This window comes from Harpegnathos saltator, unplaced genomic scaffold (assembly GCF_003227715.2).
Source record: "Harpegnathos saltator strain DR-91 unplaced genomic scaffold, Hsal_v8.6 scaffold208, whole genome shotgun sequence".
NCBI lineage: Eukaryota > Metazoa > Arthropoda > Insecta > Hymenoptera > Formicidae > Harpegnathos > Harpegnathos saltator.
This window is the reverse complement of record NW_020229993.1, coordinates 126,636-152,623: the sequence shown is the minus strand read 5'-3', so window position 1 is coordinate 152,623 and position 25,988 is coordinate 126,636. Positions and strand designations below refer to the sequence as shown.

Here is a 25,988-nt window from a genome sequence, read left to right as displayed (position 1 = left end):
TAATGATAAGCACATGTAAAAAGAAAAAGTATTAAAGATATTTAAAAAATATTTTGCTAACTATGATGATTTTTCCGTATATTCGTCCGAGATAGTCTTAAAAAACCCAAAATTGCAGAGAAAATGAAAAAACAAAAGCAGAGAGAAAGGGGTGACGGGGAAAGGAGGGAGAGGGGCAGAGAGAGAGAGAGAGAGAGAGAGAGAGAGAGAGAGAGAGAGAGAGAGAGAGAGAATGATCGAACATTGCACCAATGGAAACGAATAAAATTCACTACGAGACAAATTAATTTTTACGATTTTCATAATTAATCATAGGGATCCTCGCGATATGTTATTTTTTCTTCCGACGAGACAGTTTATTAATTATCGTGCGCCGACAGTCTCGAAGAAAATGTGCGTCGTTCTACACAAATATATCGCGTCGATGCTTATGATGAATTTACATATGCAGATATATAAATTTTGAAATATTTAGAATAAGTAACACCTACTTTAATGCAGTACAATATTCATGTATGTACACCTCGAAAAATCGGTTCTGTACAGTTCACAGAGATTAACAATTTTCCCTCTCAGTGTGAGAAAACGAAGAAACCGAGAATTGCTCACACGAGTCTCACGCGGCAATGTGAACGGCGAGAAGCTAAATGCGCGTCATTAATCGAGGATCAGAGCGAACTAATTTACCAATCCGCACTCGCTATCCACACAAGTCGTCTACACAAGTTCGGAGTCTCGTTATTCTTGAAACGCGGAAACGCGTCCGAGAACGTACGACACACGGAGCGTCAAAGCGGCCTTTAAAAGCGGCCTTCGGCGATCGTGAGCGCGACGTGTCAATGATGCAAGCAAAAGCTGTCGCAGTGGCCCAAAGCCACTTCCTTCCGGCGCGCATCCGGTCTCCGTTCTCGTAACTTATCGCCGGTCCCAGTCGGCCCGTGTTTGGGAACGTGTTTCCAACGGTGTATCGCCGGTGCTCGCGCGTGGCGCGATAATGCGAGCTTAAAGTATGATAAGGTACTAGGGCTTAACGTTAATCTCCAGAAGGTGCCGCAACGCCGCCGCGGCGGCGGTCCCGCATGCGGCGCGATAGATGCAGCGGCGAGCTTCATTCGATAGCGCTATGCAAACAACCCACAGGGTCAGTTTATCCGGGGAAACTGGTAAACGATCGTTCGGAGAATCCATTTATCAGCGACCGCGCAAACATCCAATATTTCGACCTTTTCAAACGCACGGTTGTCGTTTCCTGCTGACAATATCACGCACGGTGTCGTGGAAAAAAACGCCGCGGCGACGCGAGAAATAACGCTCAATCCTCCGACGAGTCTGCGATTAGTGAGAAGAGCGTGTTTATAAAAAAGGTCTATTTGTGAATCTAAGGATAAATAACATTCACAAAATAGAGGGAAAGTCCTAACAAAGATGGGTCAAAAAATTAATATCGTCGGAGTTACGAGAACAATTATTTATTTTTATTAAAGCAAGTGACTTACTCGCTTCTGATGCTTCTGTGTTCTCCGATATCATTTGTTTGTTGTCATTTGTCGGCGAAGAGAGAGTATACACTATGCTTCAAAGTAATCCCTAAAAAAAAGTCTCTTCGCTCGGAATGTAAACAAACATCTATTTTCTTCCCATTTATATACGCGCTTCACCAAGCGATTGTTAGTCATATATCCTCGTAAACAGTAAAGAATTGCAGAGAACTATGAGAGAGAAACGATGTTTTCACAGTATCGGCATCGTATTATTCTAATCAGAAACGAGTAAGTCACCTGCTTTAATTAATATAAACAATTGTTCATAACTCACCCGACAATATCAACTTTTCGACCCGTGTCTATTAGGACTTTATTCTTCCATTTTGCGAATACCATCTGCCCTTAAAGTCCTGGACTATTTTTTTAACACCCTGCATATTGGCGTACACGCCCGTAGAGCCATAATTGCCATTTCTCTCAGCGAATCGGCATGCGGCAGAATTATTTTTAATCGTTATTACGCGCGTATCCCGAAACGAACGAGCGCATTCACGTTCGTTACGCTTTATATCCCCATCGATTCCGCGACGTCACTTTATACATTCGCCGGCCATAATCTGCGCAATATGCCGACACTTGCGAGCTTCTCCCCGCCCGCGCCGTCCTGCCTCCATTACCACGTGTTCAAGTAGGGAGTGCTTATCGTTACAAATGTATTTGGTATTATGAAGCTCGGAAGGGTTAACGTGACCCTATGTTAAAGCGCTTACGTTCGGTTTATACGGGGGCCAGCAAAAAATGAACGGTATGACTCCCCGGTTGCCGCTACGTACTCAGAACGACGTCCTTATTGCCGGGCATTACGTCCCCTTCGCACCAGATGCGACCCAACGTTTGCTTAGCCACTCGAAATCCCGTGCGTGCATCGCAGCCGCCGGAGAGCCGCGGGGGTGACTTCGTATGAGCCGCAGGATTTCATCTGTTTATGAATGCGGCGGGATTACCTCCGTTAATCCCGATTTAAAGGATAGGCTACGACCGAGTCGCGTCGAAGCGTTTTACGGATATCGCGAAAATGGTGCTCCGGTCTCACGCAGAGATCGGTGTATTTGGATTATCGTCGAAAAGCTCTCCCAGTCGTCCGGTTGTTCCGGGAAAGCGGAAAACACAAGAGAGAGAGAGAGAGAGAGAGAGAGAGAGAGAGAGAGAGAGAGAGAGCGAGAGAGGGGGAAAGCGCACGCACTCGTATACGCGCGTGTCGTTTGTTCAGGCGAAATTGTTTCAGTTAAAAAATAGTCGCTTGCAAAAATTTCCGCGCTCGCCTGTCAAATTGCGTCGATTCCCGAAGGCTCACTGGCGTTGTGTAAAAAAAATTCTGGATCATAAAAATATTAATGTCGCGTCATTTATTTCGCGATAATCGTCTCTAACGCTCGAAATGACATGTGCGATAGTGTAGCCGTTATTCGGGCTATTAATAAAATAACATTGTAAGACAACGCGGCTGAAAATAGCGAGACTCACGTGCATGGAGGATTGCTCCCTCGCCCTCCGTTCTCCTCCCCCCCTGTTGCCCCCGCGCGCCACCCGTTCGTCCCAAAAAAGAACTCTGTGTTTTCGTATGAAAAATGTTCCTGTCAATTCTCACGCAACCACAATACTTGAATGTCAGGCATGCGCGTTTCATCCGGCTGCGGGCGCTATCGTTCCATTCGGGCGGTCGTCCCGTCCGTTCGTGTTGTTTTTCTCTATTTTAGATCTATTTCTCGCGCGATCGCTCATTTTTCACTTCCTCGTGCGCGAGCGCGAGAGAGCGTGACTCAATTTGTAACGTTCTCGCAAATACGCGACACGAGTATCCGTTAAACCGCCCGCCTTTTTCGTCCTTGGCCTCGCGCGCGTCGGGCCCGCGGGAGGAAATTGACCGGAAGCGCGGGCGTAACCGCCGGCGTCGAGCTGTCGCCGCGGATACAAATCGCGAGCATTTCCACGGCAGAGCGGAACCCGATCGGCGATGGAACCGGATCGATGATGGCCGATCTCCACCGTCGATTCTCTTCCTTCGCGCTCGCCCCCTCCCTCCCTCCCTCCCTCTCTCTCTCTCTCTCTCTCTCTCTCTCTCTCTCTCTCTCTCTCTCTGTCTCTCTCTCTCTCTCTCTCTCTCTCTCTCTCTCTCTCTCTCTCTCTCTCTCTCTCCGTGACCATGTCGGATGAACGGACGAATGGACTTGAGGATGAACGGCGAAGCGTGAATGTCGTCCCGCGTTCCCGGTGACCCGGCGACTTGGCCCGCTCGAAATTTTTAATTTCCGGTCAGCTGAAGGAAGTCCTCTCCTTCGAGGATTTCCAGGTCGCTGAGGATGCACCGGGACGCGCGCGGCGTCGGGACCAAGCAGGTTGTGTCAAGATCGACGGCGACTGCGGCGATTCAAAGAGAAAGAGAGCTGCGCTACGAGCGACGTCGCGCCGCCGCGTCGTGTCAGCGAGGAAATGACGAGCGGGGTGACATGTGCAGGGGAAATCGCTGATATCTGGCCCGAGAGACACGAGCGATCAAAGCGGGATCCGTGAAATGAGATTTTCGGTGGAACAAAGGAAAGGAGAGACCCGAAGAGCACGCCGGAGATGTTCGGGTCATCGCGATTCGCCTGAGATAATTCGCGATTCATCTCTCGCTCTTTGCCTCTCCCTCTCTATCTCTCTTTATCTTCTGAACGGAAACGCGTCCGAGCTTACACGTGGAAAAGATCCGCGATTTCATTCGTTTCGATCTGATACGCAGCGAGAGCCTTCTTTGACGTTACGTTCCTCGTGTAACGTCCTATCACGAATGGGATCGCGGACTTGACGGAACGTATCGTTCGCGAACACACCGAGCGAGCAGGTATGCTTTCGCGACAGCTTCGTCGAAAAGCCGAAATCCCGGATGAGGGATCGGATCGATCATGCGGGAGAAACAACCCGCATAGAAAATTTCTCGAGATGTAATAATTCGCGATTCCTCGGAATCTACGCAGCAGCTTCCACTTGGGAACGCAACATTTCAAATACGCGACTCTAAATGAAAATCCCAAAGTCGTCCTCCAATATTTTCCCACCTTGTCATTTTATGGCAGAATTTGATTTCCTCTTTAATTTTCACTCCATCGTTGCGCCTCTGGGTGGACATAAGTTTCTTATTGCACGATATCACATTTCAAGCTACCAAACGAATCACTTAACCGCGAACTATAGAGATTTGCAAACGGAGACACTGAGTCTCCGTTGTATTGTCGATGTGCCGATTCCAGATAGAGAACTCATATTTGGCATAAGAATAGTGCGGGTCAATTTTTGGTGGAGCAAACTACGGCTCTACTGTGAAAATTTATTTCTATATAGGGTAAGTCCAGGATAGATGGACGTAGTTTTTTTAATTGCAAATAACACATCTGTATTAACGCAATAAATGGTCAACGACATATTAACACATTCAGCAGAGAATAATGTTTAAGGTACAGAAGAGTTTTTGTGAAAAAAAATTCATGGAACGCCAATAATAACGAAATATTAAAAATATTCTGTGAGAGATAGACGGTCAGGTGTTTAGATTAGATGGTCATATGTCAAGGGATAGTTGGGCATACGTCATCTCGGTAATTAATTTTTAGATTAAATACGATGTTTTTTAGTCGTTCAAGCCTAGATTTAATGTTGTAACTCAAAATAAACCGTATTCGCAAGATATTATTCCGATGTGTGAAACATTTTTGAGGTTAATGGAACAAAATATTTATTTACTCATAATAACAGTGTTTTTATGTATCCGGAAAAAACACACCTATTCGTGGTACATCCAACTTTGATTGACCGATCAGAGATTACGTTTCACGTAGTCTCGGTGACGAATTTCGATGTTGTTTAGTCGTTTAAGCCCTAATGTCTAATGTTGTAACTCAAAATAAACCGCATTCGCAAGGTACTTTTCCAACGTGTGAAATATTTTGGAAGTTACTAGAAAGATGAAACATTTATTTACTTACAATAGCAGGGTTCCTGTGCATCAGAATGAAACACACTTACTCGTGATACATCCAACTCACAACTGACCGATCAGCGCTGACGCCTAGTATATATTAACAAAATTATAACAATCTATCCCCTATGCCCATCTATCCCGGATTTAGGCCGGGTCTACAATAGGTGCAGTAAGCTTGTAGCCTTTTGGTCAAAGTTTTACCAGTCGCTTCCCATTTCATTTCTTTTATGTTGTAATCTTTATAATATTTATTATCTTTTGCATACAAACAGGTATTTGCTTGTATAATTGTTATTGAAACTTCGTCGCCAATGTCAGCAACATGTTCTTTGTTGTCGGACATTTTGCCAAACCAGATCGAAACGTGATCGAAGCGTGAAAACGTGTGTACGTGCCTAAATAACTTTTCTTAGTGGCTGAGAGAAATCGGCCTTAAGCTTTAATTCCTAACTTCAAAAGTTGGGCAGATCCGAACTTTTGAAGTTAGGAATTAAAACTTAAGGCCGATTTCTCTCAGCCAATAAGCAAAGTTATTTAGGCACATGTACACGTTTTCACGCACATTTCGATTTCTGGTTTGGCAAAATGTCCGACAACGAAGAATATGTTGCTGACATCGACGACGAAGTTTTAATAACAATTGTGCAAGCAAATCCCTGTTTGTATGCAAAAGATAATAAATATTATAAAGATCACAACATAAAGGAAATGAAATGGGAAGCGATTGGTAAAGCTTAGACCTAAAAGCTCATTACACCTATTGTAGACCCGGCCTTGCTCTACGGGAACGGCGATCGATAGATACGGCTCGGTACGGCTCGAGACGAAAGATCGAAAACGGCGCTGTCTCTCTCACGTGTTCGACACGCGTTCTCCATTGTCCACCGCCTATGTCCCTATATCAAACTTGCCTAATACCGTTCGCTTTGAATTGCCGGCGATATACTTGCGGCAATATCGCCGTAATTTGGAAATTACAGACAACTGGCTCTGCGGCCAGCTCGCCGCGGATTAACGCCGGACATGATCGATCAAACGCGATAGGTAACGCGCTGTTAACGTGTTCTCGCTACATCCACGTGGGGGTGATCGAGGCCGAGAGGAGGTGCGGAAGGGGGAACGAAAAAGGTCGAAAGCTCTCGCAGTGTATCCCGGGAATTCGCGGTCTAAATGTTAGGCATCGCTTACAGCGCGGATAATTCCGCCCCCGCTGGTATTTGCATTCTCATTAGGAAATGCCACAAACCGATTCAAACGGCGCCTGAAGCGGCGCGCAAATCCGCGAGCTGGATTAACCACTCGCCCCTTTTCTCCCGCCCCCCGTAATCGATATCTACACGTGACGTGGTGTGTACAATCGGAAAGTGCTCTTTAAGGCGCAATATTAATACGTACGTTTGCGCGCTAATGAGGCTTTGCGCGCTCGAGAGCTTCATTATAAGAGAGAGAGAGAGAGAGAGAGAGAGAGAGAGAGAGAGAGAGAGAGAGAGAGAGAGAGAGAGAACCTGCGAAGTTCTGATTCTTGTTAGAGGAGGAAGCGGCGACGCGCGAAACACGACGAGCGGATAACTTTGCAACCAGCGCGAATCCAAGTAGCTCGTATGTCGCGACGTGTTGTCATGCTATCGGAATATCGAAGGAGTGACATGTCGAGCGGCTAGGAAAAGAAAGGAAAAGAAGAGTGTGCGCTTTGATCGCCAGGTTCGCGTATCAATTATTGCTTTTCGATTTCAATCGATATCGAAATTGGCAGATGTGGTGAATTTGTGCCAGGGTTTTGCAGCGGAATGGAGTTCGTTAAACTATTAGCTTTATAATGCACAAAGGGATATGTGCGCGTAATAGAAATGTTTCCACTGTATTTTAGAACGTATCCCTCTCTCTGTCTCAAACATACATACACACGCGCGCGCGCGCTTTTTCTCTCTATCTCTGTCGCTGGAAATATCGCGCGGCTTCGGCGGATACGCGCTCGCTGAGATCGCCGCATATCATACTCAGATACGATCGTGCGGTTATGTGAGTATGAAAAACAAAACAGCGACATCAGCAAAAATATTTCAACCGCGCCGCGGCCGTGATACGAGATGCGCGCGGAAGTTACAACTCGCGGGGCCGCGGCAAAATACGCGTTACTATTATTTGTACAAACGCTCGCAGCGCTGTTGGCAAACAAACTCGATTTACGGGAGCAAAATTTATATTACGCTCTTCACATGACCGTCAACCGAATCAAATTCCATAATCGATGCACGACCCAGTTAGAGAGCATTAAACTAATTATCATTTTTCACTCGCTATGTCCTGCGCGTCCGACGATCTGTACTTTGCCCGTTGAGCTCATGACATTGTAGATTATCAGGTCACGCTGCGATGGCAGTTTTGTTCACGTGTTGTCGTGCCGCTCGAGAACCTCCTCCAGCAATTCCAACGTGTATCGTGCTTTTTCTCTCACTCTTTTGGTCCTATTGCCATCTGCGAGTGACCTTTGATCCTCAGAATAATCGATAACGTATACATAGGTGTTTGTTAGTTAAAATATTGAAAAATATGCGAAACGTTACAAAGGTTACGTTTTCCATTTCATACATAATGGATCCGTATTCGTCCGTGAAGTAATAGTAACTACAGTACCAGCGCAAACAGCTGTAAAACAATGGCGAGCCCGCGCGTGAACGAGAGGCTTATCGGAATTACTACCGAACGGCGGTCGTAACTTACTAAATGTAATAGTAGATTCTACCAGAAACTGCGATCCGATGGAGTAGACTCGCTAACGCTCACATTGGGCAACCACGACTTTGCTCAAGATTGTTCAACATTTCCGATCTAGTTAAAGCGATCGACGTCACACCCAGCGAAATATCGCGAAAGCACTTCTTTTTATTCAGCAGTAAGTAATAATCTGGGACATCAGCAGTTGACGATTTTTTTTCATTTCTCTGCTCGAAGAGTGGGATAAGATGTAGGTACTTTGCGTTCTTCGGCTACTTCGGAAGTGTTTGAAATTTTATGAGTACGGTAATAAGATGAATGTCGAGAGTTAGTGGTAGTGTTGTAATTTACGATAATTGCACTCAGTTTTATTTAGTAAATTGGCTAATCCGAGTTCATGTTTATCGAAAATGTGTCTTTTTACTCTAAATTTAGTATATTATCGATTATAAGAAATTTCGAATAAAATTAAAAGTCATAACAAATGCTGGAACATTCATAAGCACAAGTGTATTGACAGCTCTAACAGTTACTCTAATATAATATAAATCATGAATCAAAACTAAGGCAGTAAAAAATACATTCATACTTTCGCGTTATTAATCAATAAGAATGAAAGCAGCGTTATTAATCGACGTATGAATGCGTGTAAAATAAATATTTCGTAGATATTTACATAGTTATGGGGGAGACATTTATAATCGGCCGCATAATGAGTATGGCCGAAAGAAACATGAGTTTATGCAGATGCAGATGCAGATGCGCTACCGCGTTCACCGCTGAGATTCATAACGCGATTGTAATTAATGAGCAGTCGATAGGTATCGTCGTCCATTCGTGTTGCTTGTTTAGTTTGCTTGAGGATGCTCGAATGAGACGACTTTGTTCCGCTAAAAATAGCTTTCAATGAATTTCAAGTGAAATTGGTTTATCACTCGTATCGCACATATGTCCGCAAAAATAATTCATTCCGAGTTAAAGCAGCAGTAGTTTCTGTTGATTTATTTGTTGGAAGTATTCGCCGTGTTTAAATATGTTGTTGCATTTTGTTAGGTGACCTAACCAAGTGATTTGTAACAAATGATAACGCGGCTTGTTTACTGCTACGATAATTTTGCAGTGCGGTTAATGTTCAGACATACTACTGCATCAAGACAGATAGTGTTTAAACATATTTAGTACAATTTTTTCCGTAGTGGTAGAAACAAGCTATGAAGAAGATGTATTCAACTTGTTGAGAGGACATTGAGGAAGAATCTAGCTTAAGATCTTTGCAAGGAAAACTTTGGAAATATACGTATATTTGCTCTGCATCGACCGATATTTCCTTATTTCGCGAAGCCAAATTTATATTTATGTTATTTCACAAGTATAAGTTTGCTAATCACTATGCAAACTGAAGATAATTAAACTAACTTTAGGCTGGAAAATGTACACTTCAATCGAGTGATAAGAAATTAATACACCATATCGTATAGTGTTAATTTCTTATTATTCGTATTATACGTATTATACTTTTTTTATGCGGAAATAATACGCAATTACTGTAATTTATCATCATTATTTTAAAATCATCATTCACATATTTTCCAGTTTAAAATTAGTTTTGTTAAGTTAGCTTAGATTACGTTAAATCTAATTAGGTTTGGTACGAGAAATATGGTCTGCATGGAAATTTGCAAACTTATATATGCATGAAAAAGCATAACCATAAAAATGCCTTTACATGAATAGTATTGGTCGATACAGGACAAATATTTCGAGTTTTTATCTACAAAAACCTCGATGCTTCCTTAAAAATTTGTTATGTATCTTTTTATAGTTTGCTTTACTGTTTACTATAAAAAATATCGCTGTCCTTGATGCACTAGTGCATTCTAAAGATTTACCGCCTCAAGTAAACATGTAAATAAGGCAACGATAAGTTTTCGCAAGCAGTCGATAAGCTTCAACTGCACTTTTTTTCAAATCAAAGTAGTATAGAAGTACATATTGGAAAAACAATATCGCGTTCCATTTTAATTCGGTTATAAAAAAGCACTTGTGTAAACAAAGGATGGCGTCTGATGACTGAATTTTAGTGGGAAATGTGTTCACACTTTAAAATAACATGAGAGACATCTATCACTGCCTACACCATACACAGCTAGAGCCATCTACACGTGAATAGCGGTTTTCAATGCAACCTCCTAATAGTTACTCGCCCATTTTAGAATTGATAATTACTGTCAAATGTCTATCTTGTTAAGTCTCTTCTCCAATGAAATTATTCTCCAACTTCTTCTAAACTAAAGCGGCAATGAATACCACTTTAACTCTCATGCCGTTAAATGGTATTTTAGTTATTTCTGAGAAAATATTAGAAATAAATTAAAATCTTTTCATATAAATTAGAAAAATTTAACTCAAATAGAAATGTTGGAGCTTTCTGGCAAAATCAACTTTGTTTACTTACACTTAACACATGTGTTTATTTATTTATTAATTTTCACTAGATTATTTAGTTAGTATTAGACTGATTAAGTCATTTACCTTATTCCTATATTGCCAGAAAAAATTATAAAATTTTTAAAATTTTATATAATAAAGAAAGAACGTTATATATAATTTATAAGAAATATTATAATTAATAGCTATAATATAGAAAATATAAAAACTTATAATTTCCCCAACAAACTCAACTTTGGATCTTTAGCGTATTATTAATTTACTAATTCATTTTCACGATGAGATTATCTCTTTGGCCACTAATTGGCACATTCATCTTAGCGGTATTTTATCGATCGCGACGCACACGACACGAAGCCCTATTCGGTGGTTGATTAATTTTCAAGTCGCGCGCAAAGTCGCAGCGTGAAAACTGCACGCACGGTCGCTGCCGCGCGGCGCTAATGGCGACGTTGTTGCTATTGTTTATCGTAGAAGTTTGGACCGGTTTTGCGCCGACCTTATTCAGATTGGGATTGTACCGGTAAATTGTTCCCCGGAGTTAAATTATAACGCTCCGCCCGTTCCCGGCAATTCCATTTGCCCGCTTTATTACGTTAACCGGCGCAACAACGACGACGACGACGACGACGACGACGACGACGACGATGATGACGGCAGGTCTCAGTGGGAAACGTCGACTAGGAGGAGCCGTCGCCGACGCGATAGATCGAAAAGCTTCATCGAATGGATCCGCGTTTTCCTTTTACTTGCGTAATGTGGTCGTTGATTCAATAGCGTTTTAAACCGTCGGGGATTCATCGCGGAGCCGATAGCGACGAATTTTCACTCGGGTCTCACTCGGAAATCGTCGCTCGGAATGTAGCTCGGCTAGATGTTTATCGGCGTGTAAGAGGAAGATAAGGTCGAGGCTCGCTACGTTGCATTTTATGGGAGGGGTGGAGGACGACGTGCTGCACGGATAACGACGCCGCAGTGCGATGGATCAATTTCTGTTTTACAAATCGCGACGCGTTCTTAGCGCCCCAGCGATGTATCAGTCTCTGAAGAAGCGGGGGGGGGGGAGAGAGAGAGAGAGAGAGAGAGAGAGAGAGAGAGAGATTCGTCAAGAACACACTTTCAGTCTGGCGTGACCGTGGATTTAATTAGCAACTCGTGAACGAGGTGGATTGGCTCGATGACGAATGGATACGCGATGGATACCGGATACCGCGAGCGCGTTCACGCCGATTGATTAACGGCGACGCCGAGCGTATTTCCCGTTTTGGTCCAATTGAAAATATTTCGTTTCGCGCAAAGTATCCATTACGCGCGCTATTTGCGAGTGAATTCACGCAGCGACCTATTCCGGCGCGCGGGCGTTCCGAGAATAACTTTCTGTAAACGCAAAATCTATTTATAACAGCGATTAATTTATAACGGCCACGTGGCGGGTTGCCGATGTTATCGAGAGATCGATGGCCGCGATGAATTTCGATAGCTCCCTATGGATTCGCACGACTATCGGGATTTAATACATTTCCCGCTCGTCGAACCGGCAAGGGGTGGCGGGCGGCGAAGAGGGCGAGGACGTTGAGCGAACAAAAGTCGAGTCTTTCGCGTCGTGTACATTTTCACCAGTGAAACCTTTGCAATTAATGATCAGCACGCGCGTTTCAACAACGTATGTATCGATATTAAAATCGTTCGGTATGCGAACGCGAATTATTTACACTCACGTGTAACTGCTGGCATCCGCACGTGGAATCGTAAATCTATTGCATCAAGATTAATCAGCTTTGCGGAGATATAACGAAATTGTCAGCGATACGTACATTCCGATTACGTGCCCGGCGGACAAAGATATCAAGAGTCGCGGATATTTTTGATTTGAATATATACTTGCGTGTAATAACGCGCCCGTTCAGATCGCAATATCGTTCAGATTTTGTTACGACATCTGTAATCTGACAAAAGCGACGATTTTCCCTTTGCGAAACGCACATAAATCTCGAGGCTCACAATTAATACGAATTCTGCCTCAGTTTGGAGAGATTCCCCCTTTATTTCGCAGAACAATTTAAAATTTTAAATATTCTTATCTCAGTCATTTCTTTATTTTCTTTATACGAACGATACCGAAACTCGCAATTGATGCAAATTCTGCCGCACTTCGGAGACCTTCTCTTGATTCCGCGAAGCAATTTTTAATCACTTCAATTAATCGTTGATTTACCAGATGATTTATGCGAAAAATATTCTTAATCCTTCGAAATAATATTTAATCGCTTTAATTAACCGTCAGTCTATTCGATTTACACGTACTTTGATGGTAGACGTTATCATAGATACGAGCGAGCAACATATCGCTCTTGAATGCTCGATAACAGCATCCACGTAGTTATCGTTCGTAACAGAGTCTGTAGCAAAATCTCGTTAAACTAAACCCCAGAATCCGGAACAATTATGGCGCGCGAGAGATTCGCGTGGGTTCGTCGCATGGGTGGACTGCGGCGTGTCCTGATCAAGCACGAGAGCTTCTTGTACGTTTGAGAACGGAATAAAGCTTTTATCGAATGTACCGTCATATATGCGAAGAGAGAAGCGCGCACGGCGTGTCTCTCGCCGCATAAACGCAAAACACGGTCGCGCTCACATCGCGATTCCCCGCGTCTTGCGGAGCGACGTAGCGGCGACTCTCGAAGAAATTCATTCAATGAATTCCAATGATCTCGCTGGTAATAACGCGCACAGCGACGTCCCGCTCAGTGTTCCCTTATTATCACCGCTTAGTCTTCCAGCGCCGATCACCGCGCGCGCGCGCGTCCTCATCTCTCGTGCCGCGCGCAATTTTTGTCTCGGATCGTCCTTCCGGGCGCGCGAGCCGTTCTCCTTCCGGATCCGCGCCGAATCGCTTCCGCTTTGGCCGCTGAATAATCCACGTTTACCGAGCGAATCCGACGTAAAGCCGGAAACGCGTAACGACTTCCGCGCGCTTTCAGACGTTTCCTAAACGCGCACGACAACGCGGACGGATTAAAGGGCGACCTCGTCGCGCGGAAGTCGCTTTGTTAACTCGACTTATCCCAAATCCTACGAGATGCCGTCGATGCCACGATTGCGCCGTTCCGCACCGACTTACGCGGCGACTTCGCCCGCTGAACTGTACTTCGTTCTCTCTTTCTCTCTCTCTCTCTCTCTCTCTCTCTCTCTCTCTCTCTCTCTCTCTCTCTCTCGACCATTTTAATTATCCTTAATCTCCGGCCGGCGTGCTCCGCTAATCAAGAGCGATCTCGCGCAATCAGAAGTTTGGCCGGCGAGCCGGCGCGCGTTTTGCGTTTCCCGTGCCGTGCTCGCTATTCAATTTCGTCCTCTCCTCCTTTTTCGAGACTTTACCTCACAAATGGCGACGAACTCAAATCGCACTGCGCACTCGCACTCGCACTCGCACTCGCACTCGCGTAATCGAATTTTCCGCGAACTTTTGGCCAGCGCGCCGTTATACAGCGCTCTCTTTCCCTCTCTCGTTCTCTGCCTGCGCGGAGAACGAGAGAAACGACGCTGTTATATACCTATTTGCGTCACGTGCGGATGTTGTATGGATTTTCCATTATTACGAAATCTTGTTATTACAACGTTTTTTGCGAGATCGCAAAAATGTTGTTATCGCTAACATGGCGAAGGAAGGAGATTCTGAGAGAAAAAATATCAAATGAAAAATATTTTATATCTTTCGCGGTGTAATATGTTTCTCCTCCCCCTCCCCCCCCCCGCGTATTTTTGATTCGCACGAATCGTTAGGGGAGCTTTAAGCACGTCTGCGGACTTTTCAGAATTTTGACGGTAGAACTTGCCTGGCGACTGATTGTCGCGATTGACACAGAAAGATAGAGACATTTCTCCATGTTACGTGCCAGCTACGATTTCGCAAACGGTGCACTTTTTTCCTTAATAACCGAGATACTACACGCGGTATCTGTTCGAATGTCGGAGCAAACGCAGCCCGGGGCAGATTAGCAAAATGTAAAATAAATACATATGTTCGTGCAGCTGGAGAAACATTCCATTGTTCAGAACCACACTTTTGGGATAAGTATGGTGTACTCTGTTATTTGAGAAAAATATAGACACATATTTTCGTTTGCTGGAACATAACAACATTTACCGATTTACATCAATGTAATATGCTCTCTTGAGGATTAGGACGTCAATCTGCTATTTTTACGGACGTACCTCATCGGTTGGTTCCTTTTTCAATTTCAATCATTTCACGAATGAAATTTGTTATTTATAATTTATTCTGATATATGATGTATCTCACGTAGCTGCGAAATACTTTGCTGCTAGTAACGGGCTATTTAAGTTTATTCATTCACAACGGAGAGAATGTTCATGCGAAATGATCGAAATGTTGGAACATTTATTCAGCTGCTGCCAAATCGGACTTTTCTCTTCTCTTTAAATGTTATATTTTTCCAATAATTTTCATGGAACTCTGGGAAAAAGTACCTGTGTGCTTCAGAAGAAACATTTCGCGATTCCGTTTTTCCTACTGTTTCTTTCACGATAAATACATAACAAAACATTTCGTGAACGTGGCCCAGTCTTTCACATGTAAAAATCAATTCGTGGAACAAAGGACTTGGAAAGAATCGAAGTAATTTCGCAGTTCACGCGAAACAGAACGCAATCGACAAACTCGATTATACTCTCTCTCACTCTCTCTCTCTCTCTCTCTCTTTTTTGCTCTTTCTTTTCCTCTCTTACTTTCTTCTCTCATAGAGAGGAAAAGAGAGTCTACTTTTCTGCAAGTTCCTTGTATGTAGAGAGTGGATAACGCACGTTCGATGATCCTTGCTAATCGACGAACAATCGTATCGCCGTCTCGCGAGCAACTCTCTCTGAATAAAGTCGCGGCGCCGAAATGTGTCGCTCATGATTTATTTACTCGAGACTGCGTCGCGAATTTTATCGAGTGGGTGCGAAGAACGTAACGCTCCTTCGGCAGATTTTTATAGCCGGCCAAGAAATTCTACGGTGATTTATTTTAGATCAGCCTGGCAAGCCGTAAAGATCGCTCGTAGGGCAAGGTTCGCCGAGGCGACACTGTAGCACCACTTACTGAACATTCAATTGAAATGCGATCGCACGAACGAGAAGTATATCTTTCCGCTAGTAGAGGCTCCCCTGTTTCTGGCAGCCGGACGACGAGCGAAAATAGATGTTCGCCGAATTCCCTTTCGCGACCGTAAGATTCCATTACTGACGTGGGTCCGACGGGCGTCCTATTAATCACACCGACCTCGTTTCTTCTTTTCCTTTTTTCTTTTTCCTTCTTTTTTTCTTTTTTATTAATTACGCTACGATAAATTGCGAATATGTGTCCATATATATATATATATATATATATATGAGCTATGATTAATTAAAATTAATAATATCCGAGCGACGTGATGAATCTTCGCGACCGCGGTACGCGATAAGGTAAAAAATGAAATCTGCTTTCTGCGGAAAATATCGTTGACAAAATATAACACGGGAGAGTCCGCGAATGATTAAAATTAAAGTAGCTTGTATCAACGTGACTATGAACGAACGAAACGCACCGATCGCGATGTGAATCTGGCAAACAACTTGATCAAAACAAGAAATTGTCATTACGGTTCGATTGTACTTCGTTTGTACCTGTTTGTACCACTGTTTGTTTCGTTTGTACCTCAAAGAATAAAAAGATAGAGGGAGGGGGAAAAATAGCCAGCAAGCAAGTATAAGATATCCGAAAACAGCCATCCGGATCCGTTTGTACCCGTTTGTACCTCCCTTCAAATCGTTGAGATACAAACGATTCTCTTTCGAATGGCGTTGGCCGTTTTGCGATATCTTATGCTTGCTTACTGAGTATTTCTCCCCCTCTCCCTATCTTTTTATCCTTCGAGATACAAACAAAACAAAAAGTGATACAAACAGGTACAAACGAAGTACAATCGAACCGTATTGCGAATTTTCTTTTTTTATCAAGTTGCTTGCTAAGTTCACATCCGTACGAAACGCGTATTGCTCGAAGGGAGCGGAGATGATTACGATTCCACCATATTTATCTTCTAAAACCAGAAAATTCAATTTCCTCCACTTTCACATATTTTACCTATCTCACATCCATATCTATATATTTATTTCTATATATCTATATATTTATTTATTATGATTATTACATCTCCGTTAAATACGACACAATTCGTGCGAGATCTCCCGCGCATGTGTCGCGAAGCGACACGACCTCTGTTCGAAGATTATTATAGTTTCTTCTTCCGCACCGCTCTGAATAAACTTATCGCGCCGGCATCAGTCCGTGTGATGGCCACTCAGGTCGAGAAGAGGTTTATACTCGCGATTCGTCGGGGCAACGAGGACAATTTCTTTCGGTTACCCGTCAACCGGCGCCGCCATCAGTCGCGCGAAATATCCTTACGTCCTTATCTCCCTGGGAGGAGGAGAGTGCAATATCACTCGACGGGGGGGCAAGGCTGCGACTCTCCATGCGCTCGTATATGTGTGTGTGCGCGCGCGCTCGCTTGAGCTCGCGTACGCTCTCGAATCACAAAAGTGCGCGGCTGCCGCGGCGGAATTCCGCGGAGCTCTCTCATCGACGTTACAATAACCGCAATATATCCGAGCGCGGGGCTGTTTCTTTGCGATACGAGAACGACGACACGAGCCCTCTCTAGCGCGAGGGTCGCGCGAACCGCGAGGGGAACGGAGACGGCGGGGGATTGTTGGATGCGACCTAGTAAGTGGGTGCCGCCGCGCGACGCGGCGGCAGTGCAACAATGGCGAAATATAAATCTAAATCCCGACCGCCATCCTTCCTGCTCTCCTTTCGCCCGTACGTAGCGCCTTTATCTTCCGCTTTCGTCTATTCCGCGAGCCTCCGACCGACGACAACGCCGCCGTTCTCGTCCTGTTCCTTTTCCTCCTCCTCCTCCTCCTCCTCCTCGTACTGTTCCTCCTGCTCGTTGGCCTTCGTTGTGGCCGACGCGCGCGCGGTCTTTATCCTCGTTCTCGAGGATCTCTCTCAGCGCCATTCAGCTCCTGGCCTCCTTCGCGCTTCCTACCGCTCTTTATGCCGCTCTCGTCCCGAGCCTCTGTCTTCCGCTTTAATTCGCCCTACGCCGAGCTTCTTTATTCGTCGACCACTTTGGATTTTATTCGCGTACGAGTCGTGAACCGACGAGATAATGAACGGGCATTAAACATGAGGTCAAATAAAAGCGGATACATTGTGCTCCTTCTCTCTCTCTCTCTCTCTCTCCCTCTCCCCTTTTTTCCTTTTTCTTTTTTTTTACGATTATTTCGTATTTGGCACTTGCTTCAAATATAGGGTAACCCGAGAATCTTGCGGGGAATCTCAAACGTATCTCTCGACGTGGCGTGTAATTTCAAAATTTCGCTTCTCACAGAGCCGTGAGAAATGATGGCGTTGCGCAGAGCGGCTAGATTCTGCATTGAGTATTCCTACATATGCCCGCATGTTTTTCTCGAGAAGCAGGAAATTGCAACTTGTGTAGCATTTACAAGAGGCTCGATTTTGCCGTCCGACGCACACACGCGCGCGCGGATTGCTCCACGCACGAAAGATCGAAGCGCTTAATGAAGCCAATCCAAGGGGGAAATGAGCTGCTCATCTCTCAAATCTCGCCATGATAACGCTAGAGTAATGCGTCGACGTATTCCCGTCGTAGTTAGACGTCCCAGTCCGCCCGAACTGGAAAAGGAGTTTTCGTCCTTGCGCCGTCACGTGGTATTGCACCGTTAAACGTGATCCGCACGTGCGTGGACCGGCGGGACTATCGTCTCGAATAAATACGAGATCATCTTCCTCTCGTACTAATTTCTCTCTCCTGACTTATCTCGCGTATCCGTCTTCTCCTCCTTGCAGCTCGCGCCCAGTCTCGCGCGAGCTACTTCGCCGTGCCTTATCCTCCCAACGGTACGTGTGACGAGTCCTCATTCTTCTTGGGGCCATCTCTCCTCTGCATTCAGCCCCTCTCTTCTCACGCGCCCTCGCATCTTCCACTGATTTCCCACCGGTCTTTCATTTTATTTCACGCTTCCGGCGCTTCCGGGTCCAGCGGTATTTACTTACTATTAGCAAAACACGCGGCTCGCGCTCTTTCCTCTCTCTCTCTCTCTCTCTCTCTCTCTCTCTACCTTATCACTTCTCTTCAATATTTATCCTTCATCCATTTTTGCTGACTCGCTCGCCTCGCCGCTTCTTCTTGTTCGAGCGCGACTTCCTGCTCGAGGCTCTCTCGCGCGCACGATTGCTGCAAATTTCCCCATTTGCATATTCCACCTCTTATCTTGTCTCCGTGCCCGCTCTTCCCGTTGAGTTGAGTTTCGCGCGATCGGATTTTCTTTCACGTTCTTTTCATCTGGAGTCACCTGTCCAATCTGCTTTTTCCGTTGTCTTCGCTACCCAACGAAGCGTCCCTTATCTTTTCCCGCGTTTATCAACGATCGCGCGCTCTCTCTCTCTCTCTCTCTCTCTCTCTCTCCCTCCCCCTTTCTCTATTCATCCGTGCCCTTGATCTCGTCGTTTCTCGGAGTACCTGTCTTTTGTTTTCCTCGCCCGAGCCGCGACCGTCTTGCCTCTGTCTTATTTTCCTACTCGTCTCGTTTCGCAGCCGGGGAGTTTGTACACCGGGCGCGCTTCCCGTCGCCCGTTTTCGCGTCGCTTTTTCCCCCGTATTTTTCCAATTTGCCTGAAATCGTTTTCTTTCTTTCCCGCGATCGGCTCTGCCACCACGGTCCCTTCCTCCCGGTCTCGCGCACGGTTTACTCGTCGCGTCGCTCAGAGAATACTCGTCCGTTTTAATTTTCTCGGGACTCTCTTTTGCTCGCCGTATTTACCCGCTTCGCTCGAACCGCGTCTTATCCGCAAGCACACTCCATCTCTGCTCCCGCGCTTTTCGAGAGATTTCTGTTTTTCGATTTACGCCTCGCTCATCGTCGCCGCCGCCTCCGCCGCAGACACGTCGTCGCCTTTCTCGCGCTTTTACCGCTCGCTCCCTGCCTCCCCTCTCTTTCTCTCTTTCTTCAATCGTCCACTTCTTGATCCACTTATCTTAAGTATCTATCAATTCCACTCCCCTCCTCCTTTTTTTCGTCGGTGTCCCTCCCTGCGCGTCGTCACTTTTCTCTCTTTGCTCATTCTCCGGTGTTACTCTTGACACCAGCGACGTCGAGCTCTTGCATTTCCCCTTCTCCCTCTCCTCCTCCCTTCTCCCTCCTTTTACAGCATCCACTTTGCATCGCTCTGCCTTGCCGATCTCTTTTCCTCATGCTCTCTCTCTCTCTCTCTCTCTCTCTCTCTCTCTCTCTCTCTCTCTCTCTCTCTCTCTCTCTCTCTCTCTCTCCTCACCTCTCTCTCCTCCTCTCCTCTCCTCTCTCCTCTCTCTCTCTCTCACACACACACACACACACACAACGACTACTACCCGTCCGTCCCCAACAAATGTGCACTCTCTTTACTCACATTTATGACATGCCGTTTTGCGCGCGTCTCCTCCGCCTCTCTCCTCCTCGCCCTCCGTCGCTGTTACGAGCGTCGTGTACGCATGTCGCATCACGCCGCGAGTGTCCATCAGCGCGAGTGTCGAGAGAGACGGTAGCGTTCCTCCTCCGCCTCAGGTAAACACGTAAGATGACACTTACGAAGCTCCGCGGTGCCCGGAAGATAAAAGCTTCCTCTTCCGGTGTTTGCACGGCGTGCGCGGGAATAAACGCGTTTACATGCGCGAGCCAACGGCGTGTCCATGCGCGCGTACGTCATTCCCTAGTCACTGAGACGGCGCGTGTGTTCTTTCTGCGCAGGAATCGCTTGGAGAGCAACACCGAGCACTGGAACGCTCTGCTGCTGTCGTTGCGTGAACTCATCGAATGGGTGATTAGGAAGGACACAGAGCTCACCGGCCTGGGACCCGTGTGCGGCGATGTGGCCGCCCTGCAAAAACAACAAGTAAGTCACCGACGGATGTAGCCACGTGCGCGTGCCGTTTCGCGTATATATTGTGTACCTCTCGGGGTTCCGGCTCGCCGAACTTCGCCCTGGTGTCAGTTTGTATAAACTCGCGGAAGTTGGCGGAGAGCACTTTCCACGGATATATCCGTTATCCCCGAAAAGCGGACATACTCCATTTAGCATCCTTGGCTCGGCAATAGCATCAATCACAAACTTCAGGAATACGAGGCGTGTTAGTCGAATATGACTTATGCACCTGAAATCGATTTCATATAGTCGTCCTCGGGGAAGACAGAGAGGGAGAGAGAGAGAAAAGGGGGGGCAGGGGAGACTGCTAAGTTTCCGCCACGCGCCGAAGCTGATTGGACGAATAGGATGTAATTACGTATAAGCTCGTTCGACTTACATTCTCTCTCTCTCTCTCTCTCTCTCTCTCTCTCTCGCTCTGTCTCTTTCACTCCCTCTGTGAAACGTGGCAGCTTACCTCAGAATGGATGCTTACGTATCCTCATCACGTTCGAGCGTCCCACCTCCGTGTGGAAATGCGCATCTTAATTACTTCGTCGCTCGTTCTCTCTCTCTCTCTCTCTCTCTCTCTCTCTCTCTCTCTCTCTCTCTCTCTCTCTCTCGCTCTCTCGCTCTCTCGCTCTCTCTCTCTCGCTCTCACGTCGATTGTTCGCTAAATGCTCCGGCTAAATTCACCATCGATTAAATTACTACTTCCGGTTCATTAAGTCCGCGTCCGACCGCCAAGTTTCACGGACGTGTCAACGATCGACTGTCAAGACTTGCAGCATTTAACAACGGCGTCGTGTCGTTCGTTATGTATCGGGGCGGTCGATCAATTTTCCGCGTCATCGAACGCGATTAACACGAGCTCTCGATGCCGATGTCGGCACTCGTTAGAGAAGCGAGAGCGTCCTGTTCGCGGGACGCCGCGCCGCCGAGTCGCCGAGTGAAAGATCGCCTCACGGAGAGACGCGAGTTCCCGTGACTTTTTATTCAGACTTACCCTGCTGCTCGCGCGTTTGTTATCCTTCTTCGGATGATAATTGAAAGCCGTACATTCGCGCGCGCGCGTACAATCGACGCTTCGGAATTGAGCAAGCGCGGGATTGAATGGGATAGCCGCGCGTGTACACGTAACACGTCGCCGCAGCCGCCGCAATTTATGCGTGAATATCCTTCGTGCGTTCGTGTACAAAGGCGCACTAGTTCGGATTAATTCAGATTAGAACACGCATGTTGCCGGCATGCCAGAGCGCCTGTGCCCCGCGCGCGCGCTATACAGGCGGTATCCGAGTGTACGGACGTGATAAGCCGCGTGTCTCTCGGCCAGATCATCGATGTCATCATCATCATCATCGTCGTCATCGCGCGGCTAGATTCGTATGTACGTACGTATGACGCGCGGGTCGCCCGGCGGGTGTGGAACACAGCGCGGGAAATTGTTATCGATTATCCTTAATTACTCCGAGAGACGAAGGGAGTAAAAGTGCTGCGGATCCCATTATCCGTCCGATTGCCTTCGCACAGGCGCAATAACTCGCAAATGCGGCCGATCGCCTCGAAATCAAGCGCGAGAATCGCATTTTCTTAAAACGGCCGGTGTGAAATTGCACGGCAGCCGCGGAGCGACGGGGGCGTCGCTGTAATTATCGCCGACAGCATCATCGGATTGCGTGGGATTGCAGACGCGGTTTGAAATTTGATATACCGCCGTTGCAATATGTACATATATGTAAATATATATACATATATATATATATATATATTAGGGTAAATACGAATATACGCGGATTCATGAAAATCGCTCATATGCGGATTCATTTAAACGACTCATCGCTAATTAATGAATCGTACTTTGGTAAATAGAACAGGGTACATCTCACCGATTTTTTTCATTTTGAAATATGTTATGAAGGATGAAATTCTGGGTGACTTCCTGATACAACTATATGGGGGTCGCTTATCGTTTCCGAGATATTCGATTTTAAAGTTTTGGAATTTTAATTATCCTGGAATTAAATTCCAGATATCATAAGCTGTCGTTATTTACAGTACAATGCAAACAGTTAATCCAAACATAGTACATACATGGAAATATAGAAAACAATACATATAAGCGGGGTAGCGCGGGAGAGGGGCTCCGCCAATCCCCCGCACCCCCCCTCCATAAAAATCCTAACCTAACCTAACTTATTGCATCTTTATATATTGTTGGGCGATGTTGAAAAGATCTCCTTAAAATCCACAACACCTAATTATATGCGGATATTATAATAAGTTAAGTTGAGCCAGGTGATAGATCTTAAGAGAACTTTTTTCAACAATGTCCAAAAATATATAAAGATGCAATAAGTTAGGTTAAGTTAAGATTTGTTTGGGGAGGGGGTGCGGGAGGGAGGCAAAGCCGCTTATATGTACTGTTTGCTATATTTAAAGTGAATGAAAACTGCTTGTCTACTTCAAATATACTTCAACGTATAATTATAAAACTTTAATGTCAAATATCTCAGAAACTATAAGCGACCCCCATATAATTGTATTAGGAAAAGTCACTCGGAATTTCATCCTTTATAACATATTTCAAAATGAAAAAAATCGGTGAAGTGTACCCTTTTCTATATATTTACCCGTACTTTCATGCATACGCATCGTTTTTCTAAATAATCTCGCGAATATTCTAAACACGTCCATGAGACCACCTCATTGCGTTCCTCTTCGCATCCCCCCCCCCCGTGTACATCCGCACATGATCGAAAATCTGGAGCCCTCGGACGATATAAATTACACCTTTGTGAAAATATTCTTTATTTTCTTTTTCTTTTTCTTTGCTTAGTTCGCCCCTTTTTCTTTCTTCCTTTTCTAAAGAATGTCGATCTGTTGTTGTGTGTATACCTTTGAAGAAGAGCACACAATTGTAATAAAAATATTGAATTTATTCTTGCTTCTAATACCTAACCATTCATATCGTACGAGTGGTGTGAGTATTGCATATGAAAATCCGAAATGGGCATTCGGAGCGTTGAAAAACAATAACAATCACAGTGAAGTCAATGGTGGGGAAAACGATGTGTTTACGTTTCGAAGAGACGCGGATTATAAAAACGATGTCGCGGTAGAGGTAGGCAGTTAGTCGCTGTTGGACGCCCGAAAGAGACGTGCCATCGCCACTCGTGCGGAAGATTGGTGAGTGTTAATCAAATCATTGTTTTCTAATGTTCATCGGGTGATCGGAGTCGAGCATTGTTCCCTTACACAATTAGTTAATTTCTCTTAATTCCGAATACCGGTGTCGTCGTGCGTTTCCCCTTCGACACCGGTCCGATTCAGATGTTTTCTTGGTCAGCAGACCGGGCTCGCCGTGCGTTTTCCCCGGGGGGAGGGGGAGGGGGGCGCGGTATGACCTAAGTGATCTGAGCCAGCAGCTGAGAAGGACATCTCGTACGCTTTTTCTTGAAGATCTCCGACTGCCCGCCAGCGGTTCGAATATGCGCATATCCATTCGAACCGCCATTTTTAATCAATTATCGCGCGAAGTAATTGCGCGAAAGCCTGACTCGAAGGTGTTCTGGCATTCGGTGCGTCTCCGTATCCCGCTCGACCTCCACCGGCGTCTGAATTATATTATCGTTATGCTATCTATTGTTCTTTTGTGTTTACTACCTCGAACTGCTCGTCTATTCAATCGGCTCTTAATGTGTATGCATAAGGCAAATAAACAAAAGAAGGAAGGTCACGTCTATAGGGACTCGCTCCCATGTTATTCATACATTCTATACGTTACTCTTACACCTTATTAATTTCCATTAGCGTTCGAAGGCACGGGGGTATCCTTCTCGGGCAGTCATCAACCGCTCGTCGCGCTCGTTATCAATAAACCCGTTCGGTCTATACTTACGTCTTTTGCTTAATTAAACTGCGTCCTTACTGGGTGATAGAGCTGCCTTATCGGTGAACGAGTCGCGGAGGTAATAATAATAATAATAACAATAATAATAATAATAGTAATAAGTAATCGCGCTCGAAGACAACTCGCATCGCCGACATTCGAGGAGTCGCCGCTACCGAGAATTATTTTAATAAGTAGAAGCTTTAGTATAAGTAGAACAGATCGAATATAGCGTTCATTAGAGCTCACGTAAGTGCTTCTCGTGATATAAGCCACCCTCTCGCCGCAGATGATATTACTTCAAAGGAACTCCGAGATTAAACCAATTGCGGGCAACCAATGAAGCGAGGGGTGGGTGAATGCGACGTGTGCGGCATTGGCTAATAATTAAACAGCGTCTCGGGTCAAGTGCACTCGGATACTGCCATACATTCGTATCTTTGTGCTTTTATTCGTTCGTACTCTTACACGTCTGTATGTACGTTCTCGCGTGCCTTCGTGCCTTCTTTTGTCTCCTTCGTTCCTCACATGTACGCAACACTCGCACACTCACTGGTTCGTTTTATCAGAGATATCACAGGCGAATCGTTATCATGAGGGAATATTTTGCAAGATAATATTGAAAATTGTTCGCGGGCATCCTCGCAGGTACAAACAGAGCCGCGCATTGTTGCTTGCATTAAACGCGAAACTGTAAAGAAAATTGCAGTTAATTAAATTACGCCGGTTCATACCTCCGTGCTTTCGTTCCCTCCGCTCCCTCGGCGCTCCCTCACGCCCACGAGCTCGCGCACCTATTCAACAAATACAAACTTACTCGCTACTAGTTTAGCTCGCCGGACATGTCCGACAGATTGTTATCATTACGGAATATTTGACGAGACAACGCCTAACATTGTTCACGCGCATCCTCGCCGAGCGGATAAAGTCACGCGCATTCTTGCGTACGACGCGAAGCCATTGACTAAATTCCAATCACGTCAGCCGCGTTCTATATATACGATTACGCGCACAGTTACGAAGGCAAGTTTCAGCCGTGGCCTAATAAAACACACAGGGCTACTTTGGCGCGCAACGATCGCGAAGCGTGTAACGCGCATCGGGTCGCCGCATCCGCACGCGCGAGCGCAATTAGAAGGCCGTTCATCGCGTCCGCGCAATCAGAATAAAAGCCGCTCGCGCGCGCAATTAGTCGCGAGGCACACCGTTGCAGCGATATAACGATCGCGATCGTCATCCCTCTCACGGCCCTCTTCCTAAAAGTTCCATTCGCCCGTGAGCGTCGCGCGCGAACTCGCGCCTGTAAACTCGCACCGCCGACGACCAGGAGGGTCGTTTACGACGAACGAGCCGCTGCGGTCTGCGTTTCGCGTGCACGCAGCCAGGACACGCGCGGATAAATCAAAAACGCCGCCGACGTTGCCGCCG

At 45.7% G+C, this 25,988-nt stretch overlaps 1 protein-coding gene across 8 annotated transcripts in view; it reads left to right on the top strand.

Moving 5' to 3' along the window:
• The window catches only part of LOC105192226 (dystrophin), a 588,349-nt gene that overhangs the window by 467,291 nt on the left and 95,070 nt on the right, over positions 1-25,988 (top strand). For all 8 annotated transcript variants that reach the window (XM_025298139.1, XM_025298137.1, XM_025298140.1 and 5 more), the window contains one exon: positions 20,518-20,662. In XM_025298139.1, coding sequence (XP_025153924.1) covers positions 20,518-20,662 — 145 coding nt within the window. The remainder of the gene's footprint in view (positions 1-20,517; positions 20,663-25,988) is intronic.